Source organism: Elaeis guineensis, chromosome 10, assembly GCF_000442705.2.
Source record: "Elaeis guineensis isolate ETL-2024a chromosome 10, EG11, whole genome shotgun sequence".
Classification (NCBI taxonomy): domain Eukaryota; kingdom Viridiplantae; phylum Streptophyta; class Magnoliopsida; order Arecales; family Arecaceae; genus Elaeis; species Elaeis guineensis.
In genome coordinates, this window is record NC_026002.2 from 34238794 (window position 1) to 34253268 (window position 14475).

Here is a 14475-nt window from a genome sequence, read left to right on the forward strand (position 1 = left end):
GTAGAAACTTGGATGGAATCTGGTTACTGTAGACGTCCTGCTGTTGGAGAAGCTCGGAAAGCGTTTGGAGCAGCCCGGTAGATGAATGGAGGAGCTCATTATCGGAGAAGTTTGGATGGCATTGTGGAAGCTCAGACAGTCGGGGGAGTTCAGAAAGACATCATGCAAGGTCGGAAGCTGGAAGAGCCCAAGGAGGGTCGGCCTTTTACGAACTTCGACTGGGGGTATTTTATACCCAACACCAGTCTCCCTACTTTCGAGTTCGGGTTTCGAATGAAGGAAATACAGAAAAATTTTCACAGTCGAAGTTGCCTCCCTTGATTTTCGTACTTGGTTGTTTCTAGATATTTTGGCATTTGGCGCGCTGGTGCTGGAGTCTTTTCAAATCGAGACGATCCGAAAAAGTTTTTTCGGAATTTCTGCTGGAGCATTGCTCTAGGTACGATGCAATAATGATTTTGTCAGTTATCAGTCGTCTTTAGCCGCCTGCCACGGTGAGTGGGCCACGTGACGGTTATAGATCGGTCAGAGAAGATCTGCAGTCATTATTGCACCGGACCCCGTCGCCTATTTAAATCCGCCTCTCTCCTTCAGGGGTCTCACTTTGCCTGGGAGTTTCTTCGGTCACTCCTTCTTCCTGAGAGTTTTGTTCTTCTCCAACGTCCTTCTCGATCTTAGGCATTCTTCGAGTCGTCTCCATCTCTGCATCTCTGCATCCTTCAGACCAGCCTAGGTTAGTTTCGGAACTCTCCCTTTTTTCGTGGCTCTGTTTCTAAACTATGCCGATCTTCTTTCATTGCAGATATGGATGCGGACGCAGCTTGGATGTTAGCCAAGAGTCTCAAGGCCCACAAGAGGAAAGGCGCTGCAACTTCTGGATCGACGAAGAAGACGAGGGTAGAAAAGATAGATCCGACCGTACTTCGCCTTGATCGTCCAGAGCCCGCGCTTGTGGTACATCTTCGACCATGAGTACTTCCCAATCCCGCGGAAGGGGGAAGCAGAAGGGAGACTGGAAGAAGAAGTTAAGTATTTAAAGCAATCCTCGATGTTGCTGGAACCGAGAGTTCGAAGTTTGAAGAAGCCGAGCTTCCTTAGAGCTTCTTTACCTTTTATTCTATATATTCTTTCCTTTTCTTGTCATTTTTCTTTTTTGGCATTCCAAGGCATTGTAATGTACACTTCACTAATGAAATGAAAAGAAAATTTTTCATTATCTTGTCCATTCTTGCATTAAGTTGTCGTTTACCGAACTTCTTTTGTCTTTTGTCTTGTTCGATGTCGACATTGTTTGAAGGTTCCTGATCGTCGTCGTATTGATTTGCCTCTTTTGTTCATGATCGAAGATCTTTTCAAGGCCACTCGAGTTTGACGCTTCCTCCCGATGCTCGAGCTTGGGGGTCCGAACTTCTCGTTATCTTGAGGAAGTCGATTTTCTCCTGCCAGTATTGGGTTCCCTCTTAGAGACTGAGGGTTTTTGACAAGAGTCTCCTTCCTCGTTGAGACGAGGTTCCTTGTGTCTTTGATGTAGTTTGTTTTTCCTTATCACTGGCGTGGCGCGTCGCTTTCTCTTTTTCTCTTCTCTTTTTTTTGTGTTCGAGTGAGGATTTTTTCTCTGCTCTTAACGGGGTCGTAGGGGTGTAGAAGAGCCGTTGAGGAGGCTTTCCTCCTCGTCTGGTCTTGAATGATCGGGTCTTCATTTGTGTCAGGACGAGGTTCTCTTCCTATTTCTGACATAGTCAATTTCAGCTCATGTTAGGATGAGGTTCTCCTCCTGTTCCTATCAGGGTTGTGGGGGCACATAAGGGTCGTTACAAAGGCCTCTTCCCCCATCCGGTCTCTAAATAATCGGACCTTCGACTTTGCTCATGTTAGGACGAGGTTCTCCTCCTGTTCCTAACATGGCTGTGGGGGCACGTAAGGGCCATTGCAAGGGCCTCTCCCCCCATCCGATCTTTAAATAATCGGGCTTTCGACTTTGCTCATATTAGGACGAGGTTCTCCTCCTGTTCCTAACATGACTGTGGGGGCACGTAAAGGCCGTTGCAAGGGCCTCTCCCTCCATCCGGTCTCTAAATAATCGGGCCTTCGACTTTGCTCATGTTAGGACGATGTTCTCCTTCTGTTCCTAACATAGCTGTAGGGGAACGTAAGAGCTGTTGCAAGGGCCTCTCCCCCCATCCGGTCTCTAAATAATCGGGCCTTCGACTTTGCTCATGTTAGGATAAGGTTCTCCTCATGTTCCTAACATGGCTGTGGGGGCACATAAGGGCCATTGCAAGGGCCTCTCCCCCATCCGATCTCTAAATAACTAGGCCTTCGACTTTGCTCATGTTAGGATGAGGTTCTCCTCCTGTTCCTAACATGGTTGTGGGGGCACATAAGGGCCGTTGCATGGGCCTCTCCCCCCATCCGGTCTCTATATAATCGGGCCTTCGTTCATGTCAGGACGAGGTTTTCCTCTTGTTCTTGACATGCTTGATTTCGATTGTCTGAAGGAGCTACTCCCTATCGTTATGAGCTCATACCAAAAGAAAAGATATGTGAATATGAAAGAAACATTTATTTAAGGTAAAGTTATCGGTAATACATTCGTAGATTTTTTGAATTTCATGGTCGCGGAAGGTCTGCTCCTCCGAGCTCTTTTAAATAGTATGTTTCGGGCCGAACCACCTCCCTGACTTCATACGGGCCTTCCTAGTTAGGGGCGAGTTTTCCTTGATTCTGAGGTTGTGAGACAGTGGCTCGTCGAAGTACTAAGTCCCCCACTCTGAAGGCCTTGCTCTTGACCCGGGAGTTGTAGTAGCGAGCCACTTTCTGCTTGTAGGCGGCCATCCGAACTTGAGCTGTCTCCTACTTTTCTTCTAATAAGTCGAGGTTGGCTTTGAGATCCTGTGAGTTGTGTTGCTCGTCGAATGCCACAACTCGTGCTGACGGAAGTTTGAGTTCGATCGGAATCACGGCTTCTGTTCCGAAGGCTAAGACAAAGGGGGTCTCCCCTGTGGGTAGTCTTTGGGTAGTTCGGTATGCCCACAACACATGATAAAGCTCATCTGCCCAAGTTCTCTTTGCTCTTTCAAGTCTCGCCTTGATTCCTTGCAGCAGAGTCCTGTTAGTAACCTCAGCTTCACCGTTTGCTTGTGGATGGGCTACTGATGTGAAGTTATGGAAGATGTTTAAGTCCTCACAAAATTCAGCAAACCTTGCCCCAGCAAATTATCGCCCATTATCAGTAATGAGAGTTCTGGGTAGGCCGAACCTACAGACAATTGACTTCCAAACGAAGTCCTGCACCTTAGCTTTTATAATTTTTGCCAAAGGTTCAGCTTCGACCCACTTGGTGAAGTAGTCAATTGCCACTAGGAGGAACTTCCGCTGCCCAGATACCATGAAAAAATGTTTAAGGATATCCATCCCCCATTGTGTAAACAGCCATGGGGTACTCAAGGGTATAAGTTTGGAGGCGGGTTGCCTTTGGATATTTGCATATCTCTAACACCGATCACACCTTCTGACATATTCGATGGAGTCGTGGTACATGGTAGGCCAGTAATAGCCTTGTCGGAGCAGCTTGTGGGATAAAGATCTGGCCCCCAGGTGACTTCCGCAGACTCCCTCATGTACCTCCCATAAGGCGAAGTCGGCCTCAGAAGGTCGGAGATATTTTAGAAGGGGCAAAGAGTACGACCTCTTGTACAGCTTGCCTTCATAAAGAATATATTGGGAGGCCTGGTTCCTAAGCTTTCGAGCTTCTTTTACATCAGGAGGAAGAACCCCGTCCTTGAGGTATGCAACCAGTGGGTCAATCCAGCTGGGTTCATGGTTGATCTCTATCACAAGCTGCGGTTCTTCTGTACTTGGGCACTTCAGAACTTCGAAGAAGACTTTCTTGGACAGCTCAGCCGGAGCCAGTGTAGCCAACTTGGAGAGAAGGTCGGTCCTGATATTTTCTGCTCTTGGAATCTGCTTGATGTCAAAGCTACCGAAGGCAGGGATGATCTCTTTTACTTTTTTGAGATACTTGGCCATACTGTCCTCCCGAGCTTCATAGTTTCCGCTGACTTGTCCTACCACAAATTGGGAGTCACTGTAGACTTGGAGCCGATCTACTTCTAATTCTTTGGCGATCCTCAATCCTACAATTAGAGCTTCATATTCTGCTCCATTATTTGTCACAGAAAATTTGAAGCGCAGTGCGTACTCCGCAATAATTTCTTCTGGATTGACCAAGATCAGGCCCGCGTTGGAGGAACCGTCCACGTAGAGGGCCCAAAAACCATCAGGGAGATCTGCTCTTTCTTCAGGGGAATTCGACTGGAGCCTTGAGTTGTCGGCTTCACCTCGCTCAAGTTTGGCCTCTTCCGGAATAATGCACTCCACTATGAAGTCTGCTAATATCTGGGCTTTAATCGCCAGCCGAGGTTGATAGTTGATGTCGAATTTCGTGAGCTCGATTGCTCATTTCGCTATCCTGCCAGAAGCATCCGCTCGATGCAGAACCGCCTTGATCAGCTGGTCGGTGAGCAGTATTATGGTGTGCCCTTGAAAGTAAGATCGGAGTCTTCGAGCTGCAATCAATAAGGCATAAGTTAGTTTCTCTAACTTAGTATACTTGGTTTCCGCGTCTCTCAATACTTAGCTAATGTAGTAGATCGGCCATTGAATTTTTGCTTCTTCCTTAACCAGAACTGCTGCGAGAGCCACAGGGGAGACCGTCAGGTACAGAAACAACTCCTCTCCGAGTTCGAGCTTTGCCAATAGCGGAGGTGAGCCGAAGTAGCTCTTTAATTTTTTGAATGCTTACTGACATTCAGTGGTCCAACAGAAGTTGTTCGGCTGCTTGAGGGTCTGAAAGAAAGGCAGGCATCGTTCGGCCGACCTTGAGAAGAAGTGATTCAGAGCTGCTACTCTCCCAGTAAGGCACTGAACTTTCTTTATTAACTTCGGGGCGGTCATTTCCTAGATGGCACGAATCTTTTTTGGATTTGCTTCGATCCCGCGCCCCGATACCATGAAGCCCAAGAATTTTTCTAAGGTTACTCCAAAAGCGCACTTGGCCGGGTTCAGCTTCATCTTATATTTTCGGAGGGCGCTGAAGGTCTCCTCAAGGTCGGCGACGTGGTTCTTTGTGGATTTGCTTTTTACAAGCATATCGTCCATGTAGACCTTCATGTTGCGGCCAATCTGCTCTTTGAAGATCTTGTTCAGCAGCCGTTGATAGGTCGCCCCTGTATTTTTTAGGCCAAAAGGCATGACCCTGTAACAATAAAGACCACGGTTAGTAATAAAAGTAATTTTTTCTTCGTCCTCCGGTGCCATCCTGATTTGATTGTAGTCGAAAAATGCATCCATGAAAGTGAGAAGCTCGTGGCCTGAGGTTGCATCACTAATTGATCAATTCTGGGCAGAGGGTAACTGTCCTTCGGCAGGCTTTGTTTAGCTTTTTGAAATCTATACATATTCTCCACTTGCCGTTCGCCTTCTTGACGAGAACCACATTGGAGACCCAGTTCGGGTAGTTGATTTCTCTGATGAACCCGGCTTTCAGGAGTTTATCAACTTCCTCCGCTATTATCACTTGCCTTTCCGATGCATGACTTCGGGTTTTTTTCTTCGTCGGCTGATGTTTGGGATCAACAGCTAGGCGGTGTTCCATGACTCCCGCATCAATCCCTGGCATGTCCGTCGGGATCCAAGTGAAAACATCCGCATTCTTTTGTAGGAAATTAATGAGCTGTGTCCGTACCTCTTCTCCTAGGTCAGAGCCGATCTTCACCACATGCTTCTTATTCCCATCGTTCAAAGGAATTGAGACAAGATCTTTAATTGGCTCACTCCGTTCTTCAGCAAGGTCGTCGCGGGTGTCCAATCCATCAATCGGACAGGGGTCGGACTGACCATTTTTTTGAAGGGCTATGTTGTAGCAGTGCCTTGTCAGGGCTTGATCTCCTCTGACCTCTCCGACTCCTTGGCTAGTAGAAAATTTCAGCTTCAAGTGGTAGGTCGACACCACAGCTCGGAGGGCGTTGAGGTCAGGTCGGCCGAGTATTGCGTTGTAGGCAGACGGCGCCCTTACTACCAGAAAATCCACTTGTGCTCTTGATTGCTTTGGGTACCGGCCTGCAACCATGGTTAAAGTTATTACCCCTTTCACTGGCACAGCATCGCCAGTGAACCCTACCAACGGAGAGTTTATCGGCCCCAATCGACCATCCGAAATGGACATTTTCGAGATTGCATCGTAAAACAGAATATCGACCGAGCTTCCACTATCAACAAGAATGCAGCGTACATCATAGTCAGCAATATTTAAAGAAATTACAACCGCATCATTATGGAGGAATTGAATCTTTTGGACATCTTCTTCAGTAAAGGTTATAGACTCTTCAGTCCTCTGCTGCTTGGGCGGTACGGTCGATCCACTGGCTGCTCCCCATCGGGGTCCTCCAAAAATGGTGTTGATGATCCCAGTTGGAGACCGATCTTCAGGCTGTTCCTCCCTCCTTGGCGGCTCTGGCTGTAGTAGGGTCCTCGACCGATCCTCCCTACCTTCAGGTCGACGTCGGATGAATCTATCGAGCCGACCTCATCTGATGAGCTCCTCGATCCGTCAGTTCATCTCTTGAAATCTTTGATCCAGGAGGTCCTTTCGACCGTGAGTCTCGAGGGTCTTTTGGTAGAATGGAGGTAGGGACCCTCCGGGGGTGGAATCGTGATTGGACAGAGGGCTCTCCACCTTCTGCTTTCCCTTTCCGAGGAAGACAGGGCGACTGGCCCAAGTAGCCTACCCGATCGTCGGATTCTGAAATTCCGACGATGCTCTTTCCAGCCGCACTGATGCCTGCGGCTGCTGCAGCTGCTGCTGCATGGCCTGCGCTGTTTCGGTGAGGCCCCTGACCTGCTGAACCAGCAAGTCGAACTGCTCCATGCCGACTGCCGTTGCCGGAGGAGGAGGAGCCTGGAAAACTGGAGACGAGGTCAGAGCTTGCGGGTCTCGCTGAGATCTGGCCACGGAGACCGTAGATCATCTGATGGATGCCTTTCGGGGAGACATCAGGTGGAGATCTGATAAAGGAAGAAAGAGAAAGTGTCGAAGAAGATGATCGAAGATAGTTCCGTTGAGTACTCCTTTAAGAACAAGGGTACTACGAAGACACAGGTCCTTCCTCCAGCGCCAATTTTGTTAGTGCAGAATTCCGCCGACGTCGGAGAAGCTGGAGTCGAGGGGATCGCATCCGCCGTCGAGACCTGCAAGAAAAGTCTAAACTGGAGTTGGGGGTGCTCCGACAAGACCCTCCGATGCTCAAGTCAGTACTCTACCTCAATAGAAATGGAGCACTCAAATGGAATTTTAGCAGAGTTTCGAGATAGAGTTTAGAGCCTAGAGAAGAACGTATTTGGGATCCCTTTTTATAGATGGAGAGCGTAACTGATTGATAGCGACGTCTGTAACTGTCTGGTAGTGGACCGTTCGAGGCCACGCGAAGTTTGTTACGGAGAGTAGTGGCGTCAGGAGGCCGTTCAGGGCCACGTGGGGTTTGTTATGGAGAGTGGAGTGGTGTCCATTGTCGTGACTTGCTAGAGAATGGTGGAGCCATGTGGAATCCGTTACAGAGAGTGGAGCAGGGTAGTGGCCATTGTCGTGACTTGCCAGAGAGTTCGGGCCTGACGACTGAAGCTCGATCGGGACGTCTGATGGAGTGGAATGGCTCTCTGTCTCAGCAATCCAGGAGAAGTTCAGATATTTTCGAGGTTGCTGACGAGTCTACTATTGTCGGATGCCTTGGACGCTGATGCTACAAGCGGGAGTCATCTACTGTAGAAGCTCGGACGGAGATTTTCTGTTGGTGAAGTCCGATAGAAGTCCGATTGCCAGAGAAGTCCGTCTGGAATTTGCCTGATGTGGAAGCTCATCTGAAGATTGTCCATCGGAGAGATCCAATTTCATGAGGAATCCGGCAGGTGGTCGTCCGACAGTGGAGTTCGGATGGCGTTGTTGAGGTTTGTCTGCTGGAGGAGTCTTGAGGACACTGTAGAAGGTCGAACGTTGGAGGAGTCCGGGATTCAATTTTGCTGTAGAAGTTCGGACGGAGTCTGACTTTTATAGGAGTCTGAAAGGAGGCCGCTTATTGTAGAAGCTCAGACGAAGATCAGTTATCGTGGAAGCTCGGATGGAAACTTCTTATTATAGAAGTCCCGCTGTTGGAGGAGCTCGGTCATTGACGAAGTCCGGAAGAAGTTTGGAATAGAAATCCGACTAGTGGAGCCCGTCCATTGTAGAAATTCGTTTGGAATCCATTCGCAGTAGAAGTTCGGCTGGGATCCGGCTCTTGTAAGGGCTCGGATGAAATTCGGAAGGTGGTCGACCGCTGTAGAAACTTGGATGGAGTCTGGTTACGTAGACGTCCTGCTGTTGGAGAAGCTCGAAAAGCGTTTGGAGCAGCCCGGTAGATGAATGGAGGAGCTCATTATCGGAGAAGTCTGGATAGCATTGTGGAAGCTCAGACGGCTGGGGGAGTTCAGAAAGACATCGCGCAAGGTCGGAAGCCGGAAGAGCTCAGGGAGGGTCGGCCTTTTACGAACTTCGGCTGGGGGTATTTTATACCCAACATGTGGATATCTAAAAAGCTTACCTTTGAGTTGGTTGCTTGCGGTTGCACCATCCATGCAAGGGTTGAATATTTAATTATCATGATTTGGTTAATGGCAAGAGCTCAAATGGATTGTGTTCCAAAGTCTATGCCCTGGCGTGGTGTCCTCATTTGATTAACCTTCAACTGGCCTGACTATTTTAGTTGGGTTGGTTTTGAAGGGTTCATGAAATTAAGATGTTTGGAGCTCATTCTGGGTAATAAGGCAAATGGAATGTAGCAAGTTAACCTAGTTGTTTGCCAATTAATTTGTTTGATTCTTATCTATATTCTTTTGCACCTTGAGATGTAGTTAATGGTAATTTTAGAGGGCAACTAAGTCGGTTGTCTTTTATGTCACTCAGGTCCTTGATGATTAAAGCTTCATTGACTCCCTGCTATGAGTTTTTATGATGTCTTTTTCTCATCACATTTGAATTCTTTCCAATTGATTTACCTCTGGGAATATCCTTTGGACCCAGAATTGAAGAGGCAAAGATCTGAAATCACCGAAGACCCTCCAGTTATAAACCCTTTGTAACCTACCCTAGAGCCCAAGGAGTGGAAAAGATTAATGACTAAACCCAACAATAGCTGTTCGAAACTGGTGTAACAAAAGTTTGGGAAGGAAAGCATATTGCATTCCAGATTTGTACCCGTCTCCTATCTAGTTTGGTATTGAATTTGGAAAGGGTCTGTCTCCCAATCACGGCCACCCATGTATGGCGAGATGGCCAAGATATCTCTCAATCATGGCCATCATGCCATACTCAAGCGGCCATGATCGAGACTCCTTGCGCTACATCATGTGTGTTTTCTGCTTATTAACTTTTGTATTTCTTCTTTTCCTACCCTTTACTTTTGGTCCATTCTTCCATAGAATCAAATCCATCCATTTGATACCCTTTACCGTTATTTTACACCTGTCAAATTCTAATAAATATTAATGCAAGCATATAGAAGTCCAGTGGATGTTAGTGTAATCATTCTAACCAGTTTCACTGTCCAATCTCGTTAGTCTGATACCATGCTATGATCACAAAACAATCCATAAAAGAATCTGAAATACAAGCCGCGTTTGACACTCTTATTTGCCTTATAAAACTCCAATCTTGTGCCCAAGAAAACTAGAGGAATTGGCGAAGAGCCGAAGACACATGTAAATGCCTAGCTAATTGCAAGCCCACAGAGCAAAGATCCTATTGTCCCAAGCAGAAGAGATGAAAGCTCCAAGTCTTAGTCTCAGGAATTTATCCTTAGAAATATGACAAATGATGTTTTAGCCAAGCACGAGAGAGTATAGATGTTTTAGTTTCAAACCATCCCATATTCTGCGAGGTTCAATACCGCATGCAGAGAACAAAACCAAGCACCCTTCAGGACCAAAACCGAAGGTATGCCTTCAAATATGACAAGTCCAAAGACAAACACCAAACAAGCAAGTACTCGACGGAGTTGAGAAACCAAAGACAGATGGAAACCAGAAAATCCAACACTATTCAAAATATCTGTCAGTTTACAATGTGCAAACAAGAAGGAAGAAAGCTCATGGAGAACAAGATTATGACTTATGCAGAGAGAGATTCCTAACAAGAATCCCACAAGCCAAAACGCCAAAAACAAAGGGGAGAAAGCTTATGGAAATCACAACTAGGGAGGGCCACCATGAATAGAGATGCCAAAGACAATCCAACAAGCCAAGTAACAAAAGTACAAAAAAGAACTGGTAGTCATGATCCTGGCAGAATCTAAAAGATTAGGAGAAATTTGAAGAAACCTGCGAATCATTGTGCTTCTATACACCATCCAACTCTGTTCAACAAACTAATTCAAATCCTCATCTTTGCACAGTGATTTTAGGAGCATATAGCAGTTTCAGATTCTAACGCTGTCTCAGAGCAGTTCAATTACGGTCTAACAATTTCTTAAATTCTCATCCGCATCTCACGATCAGAAGAATTCCTAGAACGGCATCTCATATTTTACAGTTCTTGGAGAACTGCCATTCCCCCTACAAATTTGTTATCATGGGACTGGTACAGCATAAAACCAAAACCAAACTCGCAAGACATTGCAGAAACCATTTAAAATTCAAAGCACCACACACAAATAGAATGAACCAGTTTTCTGATGCCCAATGAGGATGTAAGTCTTCCAACATTCGTGAGAACCGGATGTTAACAATATTAAGAAACTGGTTCCCCAAGGCAGCCATGTTCAGGCTAAGAATACCAGGAGAATATGGGAGGTCAGATTTTCAAGCCATCAATAGCTTTACAAAAGAATAGCATCCCATGGTATCAGAAGCAGCAGAGCAAAAAGGTCTCCTCAACCCAGAGAAAAGCCTTTGCAAGAATGACAGTGCAGCGACAGAGCTCTCAACTGGCCAAACCAAAATTGTAAGGGAAAAAGGATGACCAAAGATGAAGAGCATAGATTTTCAAGAAGATCTATCATAAAACCAAGGACAGGAGAGCTCATGGAGATAAAAACGGGAAAGTCTGAGGATAGAAAGGCCTCACAACATCATTTTCGCAAGACCCAAGTATAGAATATAACCCAAATAATGAGGTCCAAAACCCCCTTCATTAGGAACCAAGTCTTCCCACCTCAATCTTCAAACACAAATCTCTCATATTCTCCATATAGCCAACCGAACACAGAATTTATTCTCATAAAATGTGACTATAGTTTTATGCTGGCCCTCAACAGTCGAAGTCCTCTTGTTTATTTAGGTTTAGAAATAACCATATCCAAAAAGAAAATATGCGGAGTTACAATCCCTTGCATACAACAACAATATATTTCCAAAATGGATTGAGCAAAGAAACCAAAAATATAATGATTTCCAAACCACATTCTTGTCAAAAATGTTATTCATTTGAATCAAGTAAGCGGGGAAAAAAAAACAGAGAAGGAATTAAAGGTTTTATACAAGATGTTGAAGAAAATAAAACAGCCTCCACAAGTCACTCAACTCGCTAAAATCTCCTGAACCCCCAAGCTGAAACAGAGAAGAGGGGTCTATCCTGCCAGCAGAAAAAGAAGCAGCCATCCTCCTCCCTCACCTTGTACCCCTCACACCCATAGCTCTGCAGCAGCCTCCTGGCCTGCAGCATCGCCAAGTAGCTCAGCGGCACCCTCAGGAACCCCGCCAGCTCCAGCCTCTGCACCCACTTCTCCAGCTTCTCGTGCCGCTCCCTCCTCTCCCCGCCCTCGCAAGCGATAATATTCTTGATCTCTTCCCCGAACAGCATCTTCTCTATCCTCGCCCGCTCCACCGACATCCTCGGCGCCGTCGACTCGAGGCAATCGAACAGTGCTGCGTAGAAATTGAGAGCCTCCATGAACCGCTCTGTCAGCTTCGGCCCGTTGTGGTTCGACTCCTGCTCCGTCACCACCATGACCTTCGGCGACAGCCCCCACAGCGATGCTAAGAAGCACTCCGTCTTCGGCGACGGGGTTAATGCGAGAGACGATGACGACGCCGAGTCCTGACTCGGGCTGTGCCCATTGGCATGGTCTTTCTCCAGCATCTCTCCTAGCGTGCCCTGGTGGTTCATTTGGACTATTCTATGGAGCTGGGTTGTGCTGGGATTCTTGGCCAAGGGTGGCGCGGTTTTCCTTTGGTGCCCCCCGACGGCGGCGAGGTCGTCGGCGGCGAGAAGTGTGTGTAGCTGAAGCACCGAGCTGATGGCTACCGCCTCGCCTGTCTTAATGCGGAGCATCTCGACGTCGAGGTTGTCGAGGCGGGCGACGATGGGGTGGAATTGGAAGGGGACGTCGAGGCGCTCGGCCTCCTCGGTGAGGCGCGTGGCGGTGAGGTCGAGGAATTCCTTGTGCTCGTGGACGACGGTGAGGCGGAGGTGGGGCGGGCCCTCGGGGCGGACGCGGAGGGCCTGGAGGAGCGCAGCCCATTGGGCGGCGTCGGAGGCGGCGCCGCCGAGGTCGACGACGTGGACCACCCGCTCCCCTTCCATCGCCTCCAGGATGGCCTGGTTGGAGACGAGGAAGGCGAGACGGACAAAGGGGCAGAGATCGAAGAAGTGGCGACGGGCGAGGAGGGCGTCGGGCGGCAGGCGGGGCACCGTCGGCGGGTGGAGAGCGCGGTAGAGGCCGGGCCAGGAGCGGAGGACGCGGCGGGCGAGCGCCTCCGTGAAGTGGGTCGCGATGCGCTGCATGGTGTCGCCGTCGGGAGCGGCAAGAAGCGAGATATTTTCGAGAAACGCGTTGGCGTGCTCCAGCTGGCCGGCGGCGACGTGGTTGGCGCAGTTGAGGAGGAGGTGGATCAAACACAGCCCTCGCTCGTCAGCCTTCAGCTCCCGGAGCCACGGCACCGGCGGGGACATCAGCTGGGCCGCCGGCGAGAGGGACATCAGCGAGAAGCACTGCAGCGGCGACGACGTCACCGACGACGATCCCTCGTCCTGCACCATCCCTTCCATCATCAACAACCAAATCTCTCGAACGAATCTAAAATAATCAAATTTGTCCCTACAATATCTCTCTGCAACCGCGACCGCAGCAGCTTTTTTATGAGAAGGGGTGTGGTTTGGGGTTACAATTTTATTATGGCATCAGGAAAGTGCTAGGGGTTGGAAAGGAGAGGAATATGGGGGCGCCCAAAGGAATTTGGAATTTGTGGGAAGGAGAGTTTTCGTTTCCTTTTGTTCTCTTTACCCAAGACCCTTTTAGTCGACGATGCTTTTAGTCTTATTTTAATCGTTCAAGTCTCTTGTCTTGAGGTGGGGAGAAGGGGAATAATGGGCAGGCCAGGGTTATTCCATAACTCCACTAGCGTCCATCCACGCTCGACCAAGGCCCAAGGCATCAGAGTCCTTTGGGTTCTTTGTTTTTAGTTTGGGAGGGTCTGGGGGAAATTTGGAAGCGGCACTCCTTTTTGAATGCCTCCAAGGCCAGTTATGCCTGTCGTTTTGCGAGCGGCTGGGCGCGTCCAAGGCTCCAAGCGTTGCCATCCTCCATTGTTAAGGAGAAAGAGACAAGGAGGTTGCGGAAAAGGACGAAGGTGGGGGGCATGTTCCACCCTTGGGCATGGACCCCTTGTTTGGACCAAACCACCTCTGCCTCCTGTTTCACTTGTGACAGGTCTAGAGATAGAGGAATAAAATAGGGAGTGAGGTGGGGTGGGGTGGGTGGGGTGTGCTTATGTCTGGATAAGACAAGGATGAATAAACTATGAAAGGGGTGGGATGGTTAATGGTTTGGTTACTCTTTTCACACTTTGTGTGGCTTGTGTGTAGGGCTCCCCTTCGGGGTTATTACGCTGACAGGTGGACGAAGGTTGAAAGGTTGGGGTGACGTTTTTGGTTGGATTTTGAGGACAGAGGGTGAGGAGGAGAACGGTTGGAGATGTCAGTCACGTGGTCACGAAGGAGGACTTGCTCTCTTTATTGCGGTGGGATCGCATACCCACGCCGCAGCTGTCAGGTCTATTCATGAGACGAGAACTTCGTGACCGGCAGATAAAATATTTATGAGTGGACCAAGGTAGTAGATTATTTGTTTTTACTGCACGATTGTAACATGGTCAACCAAAAAAAATTTTATATTTTAATTTTTTTAAAAATTTATAAAAATATATTTAATTTTATTTATATTTTTATATTTTAAAAAAATATCAAATTAATTTTTATATTTATCGATATATTTCAACATGATTCAACTATTTATTTTATCAATAAATAATATCAAATTTCTATCAAAATGAATGAAAATGCTTCTTAGTCGTACATGGACTTGAAAGAAGAAAAGAATAAAAAGAGGTGAATGAGGAGGAAGTAAAAGAAGAAAGAAGGTTCATCCATCGAAAATGGATTAAAGAGAG

The 14475-nt window shown here is 47.6% G+C and overlaps 1 protein-coding gene across 2 annotated transcripts; it reads right to left on the bottom strand.

Moving 5' to 3' along the window:
* Window positions 1–11469: 11469 nt before the first annotated feature.
* Window positions 11470–13673, bottom strand: LOC105052460 (scarecrow-like protein 3). 2 transcript variants are annotated; one of them, XM_073244843.1, is made up of 2 exons: window positions 13129–13673; window positions 11470–13057 (listed from the first exon to the last, which is right to left on the bottom strand). In XM_073244843.1, the coding sequence occupies exon 2, from the start codon at window positions 13004–13006 to the stop codon at window positions 11612–11614; it is 1395 nt and encodes a 464-aa protein (XP_073100944.1). In that variant the 5' UTR covers window positions 13007–13057; window positions 13129–13673; the 3' UTR covers window positions 11470–11611. The 2 variants fall into 2 exon arrangements, with proteins under 2 accessions (XP_073100944.1, XP_010931580.1); XM_010933278.4 differs by having other exon boundaries at window positions 11470–13672.
* Between the last annotated feature and the right edge of the window lie 802 nt (window positions 13674–14475).

Bases quoted from the DNA above. Each gene is read 5' to 3' on its own strand.
- LOC105052460 (XM_010933278.4), bottom strand. From the start codon at position 13,078: ATGATGGAAGGGATGGTGCAGGACGAGGGATCGTCGTCGGTGACGTCG.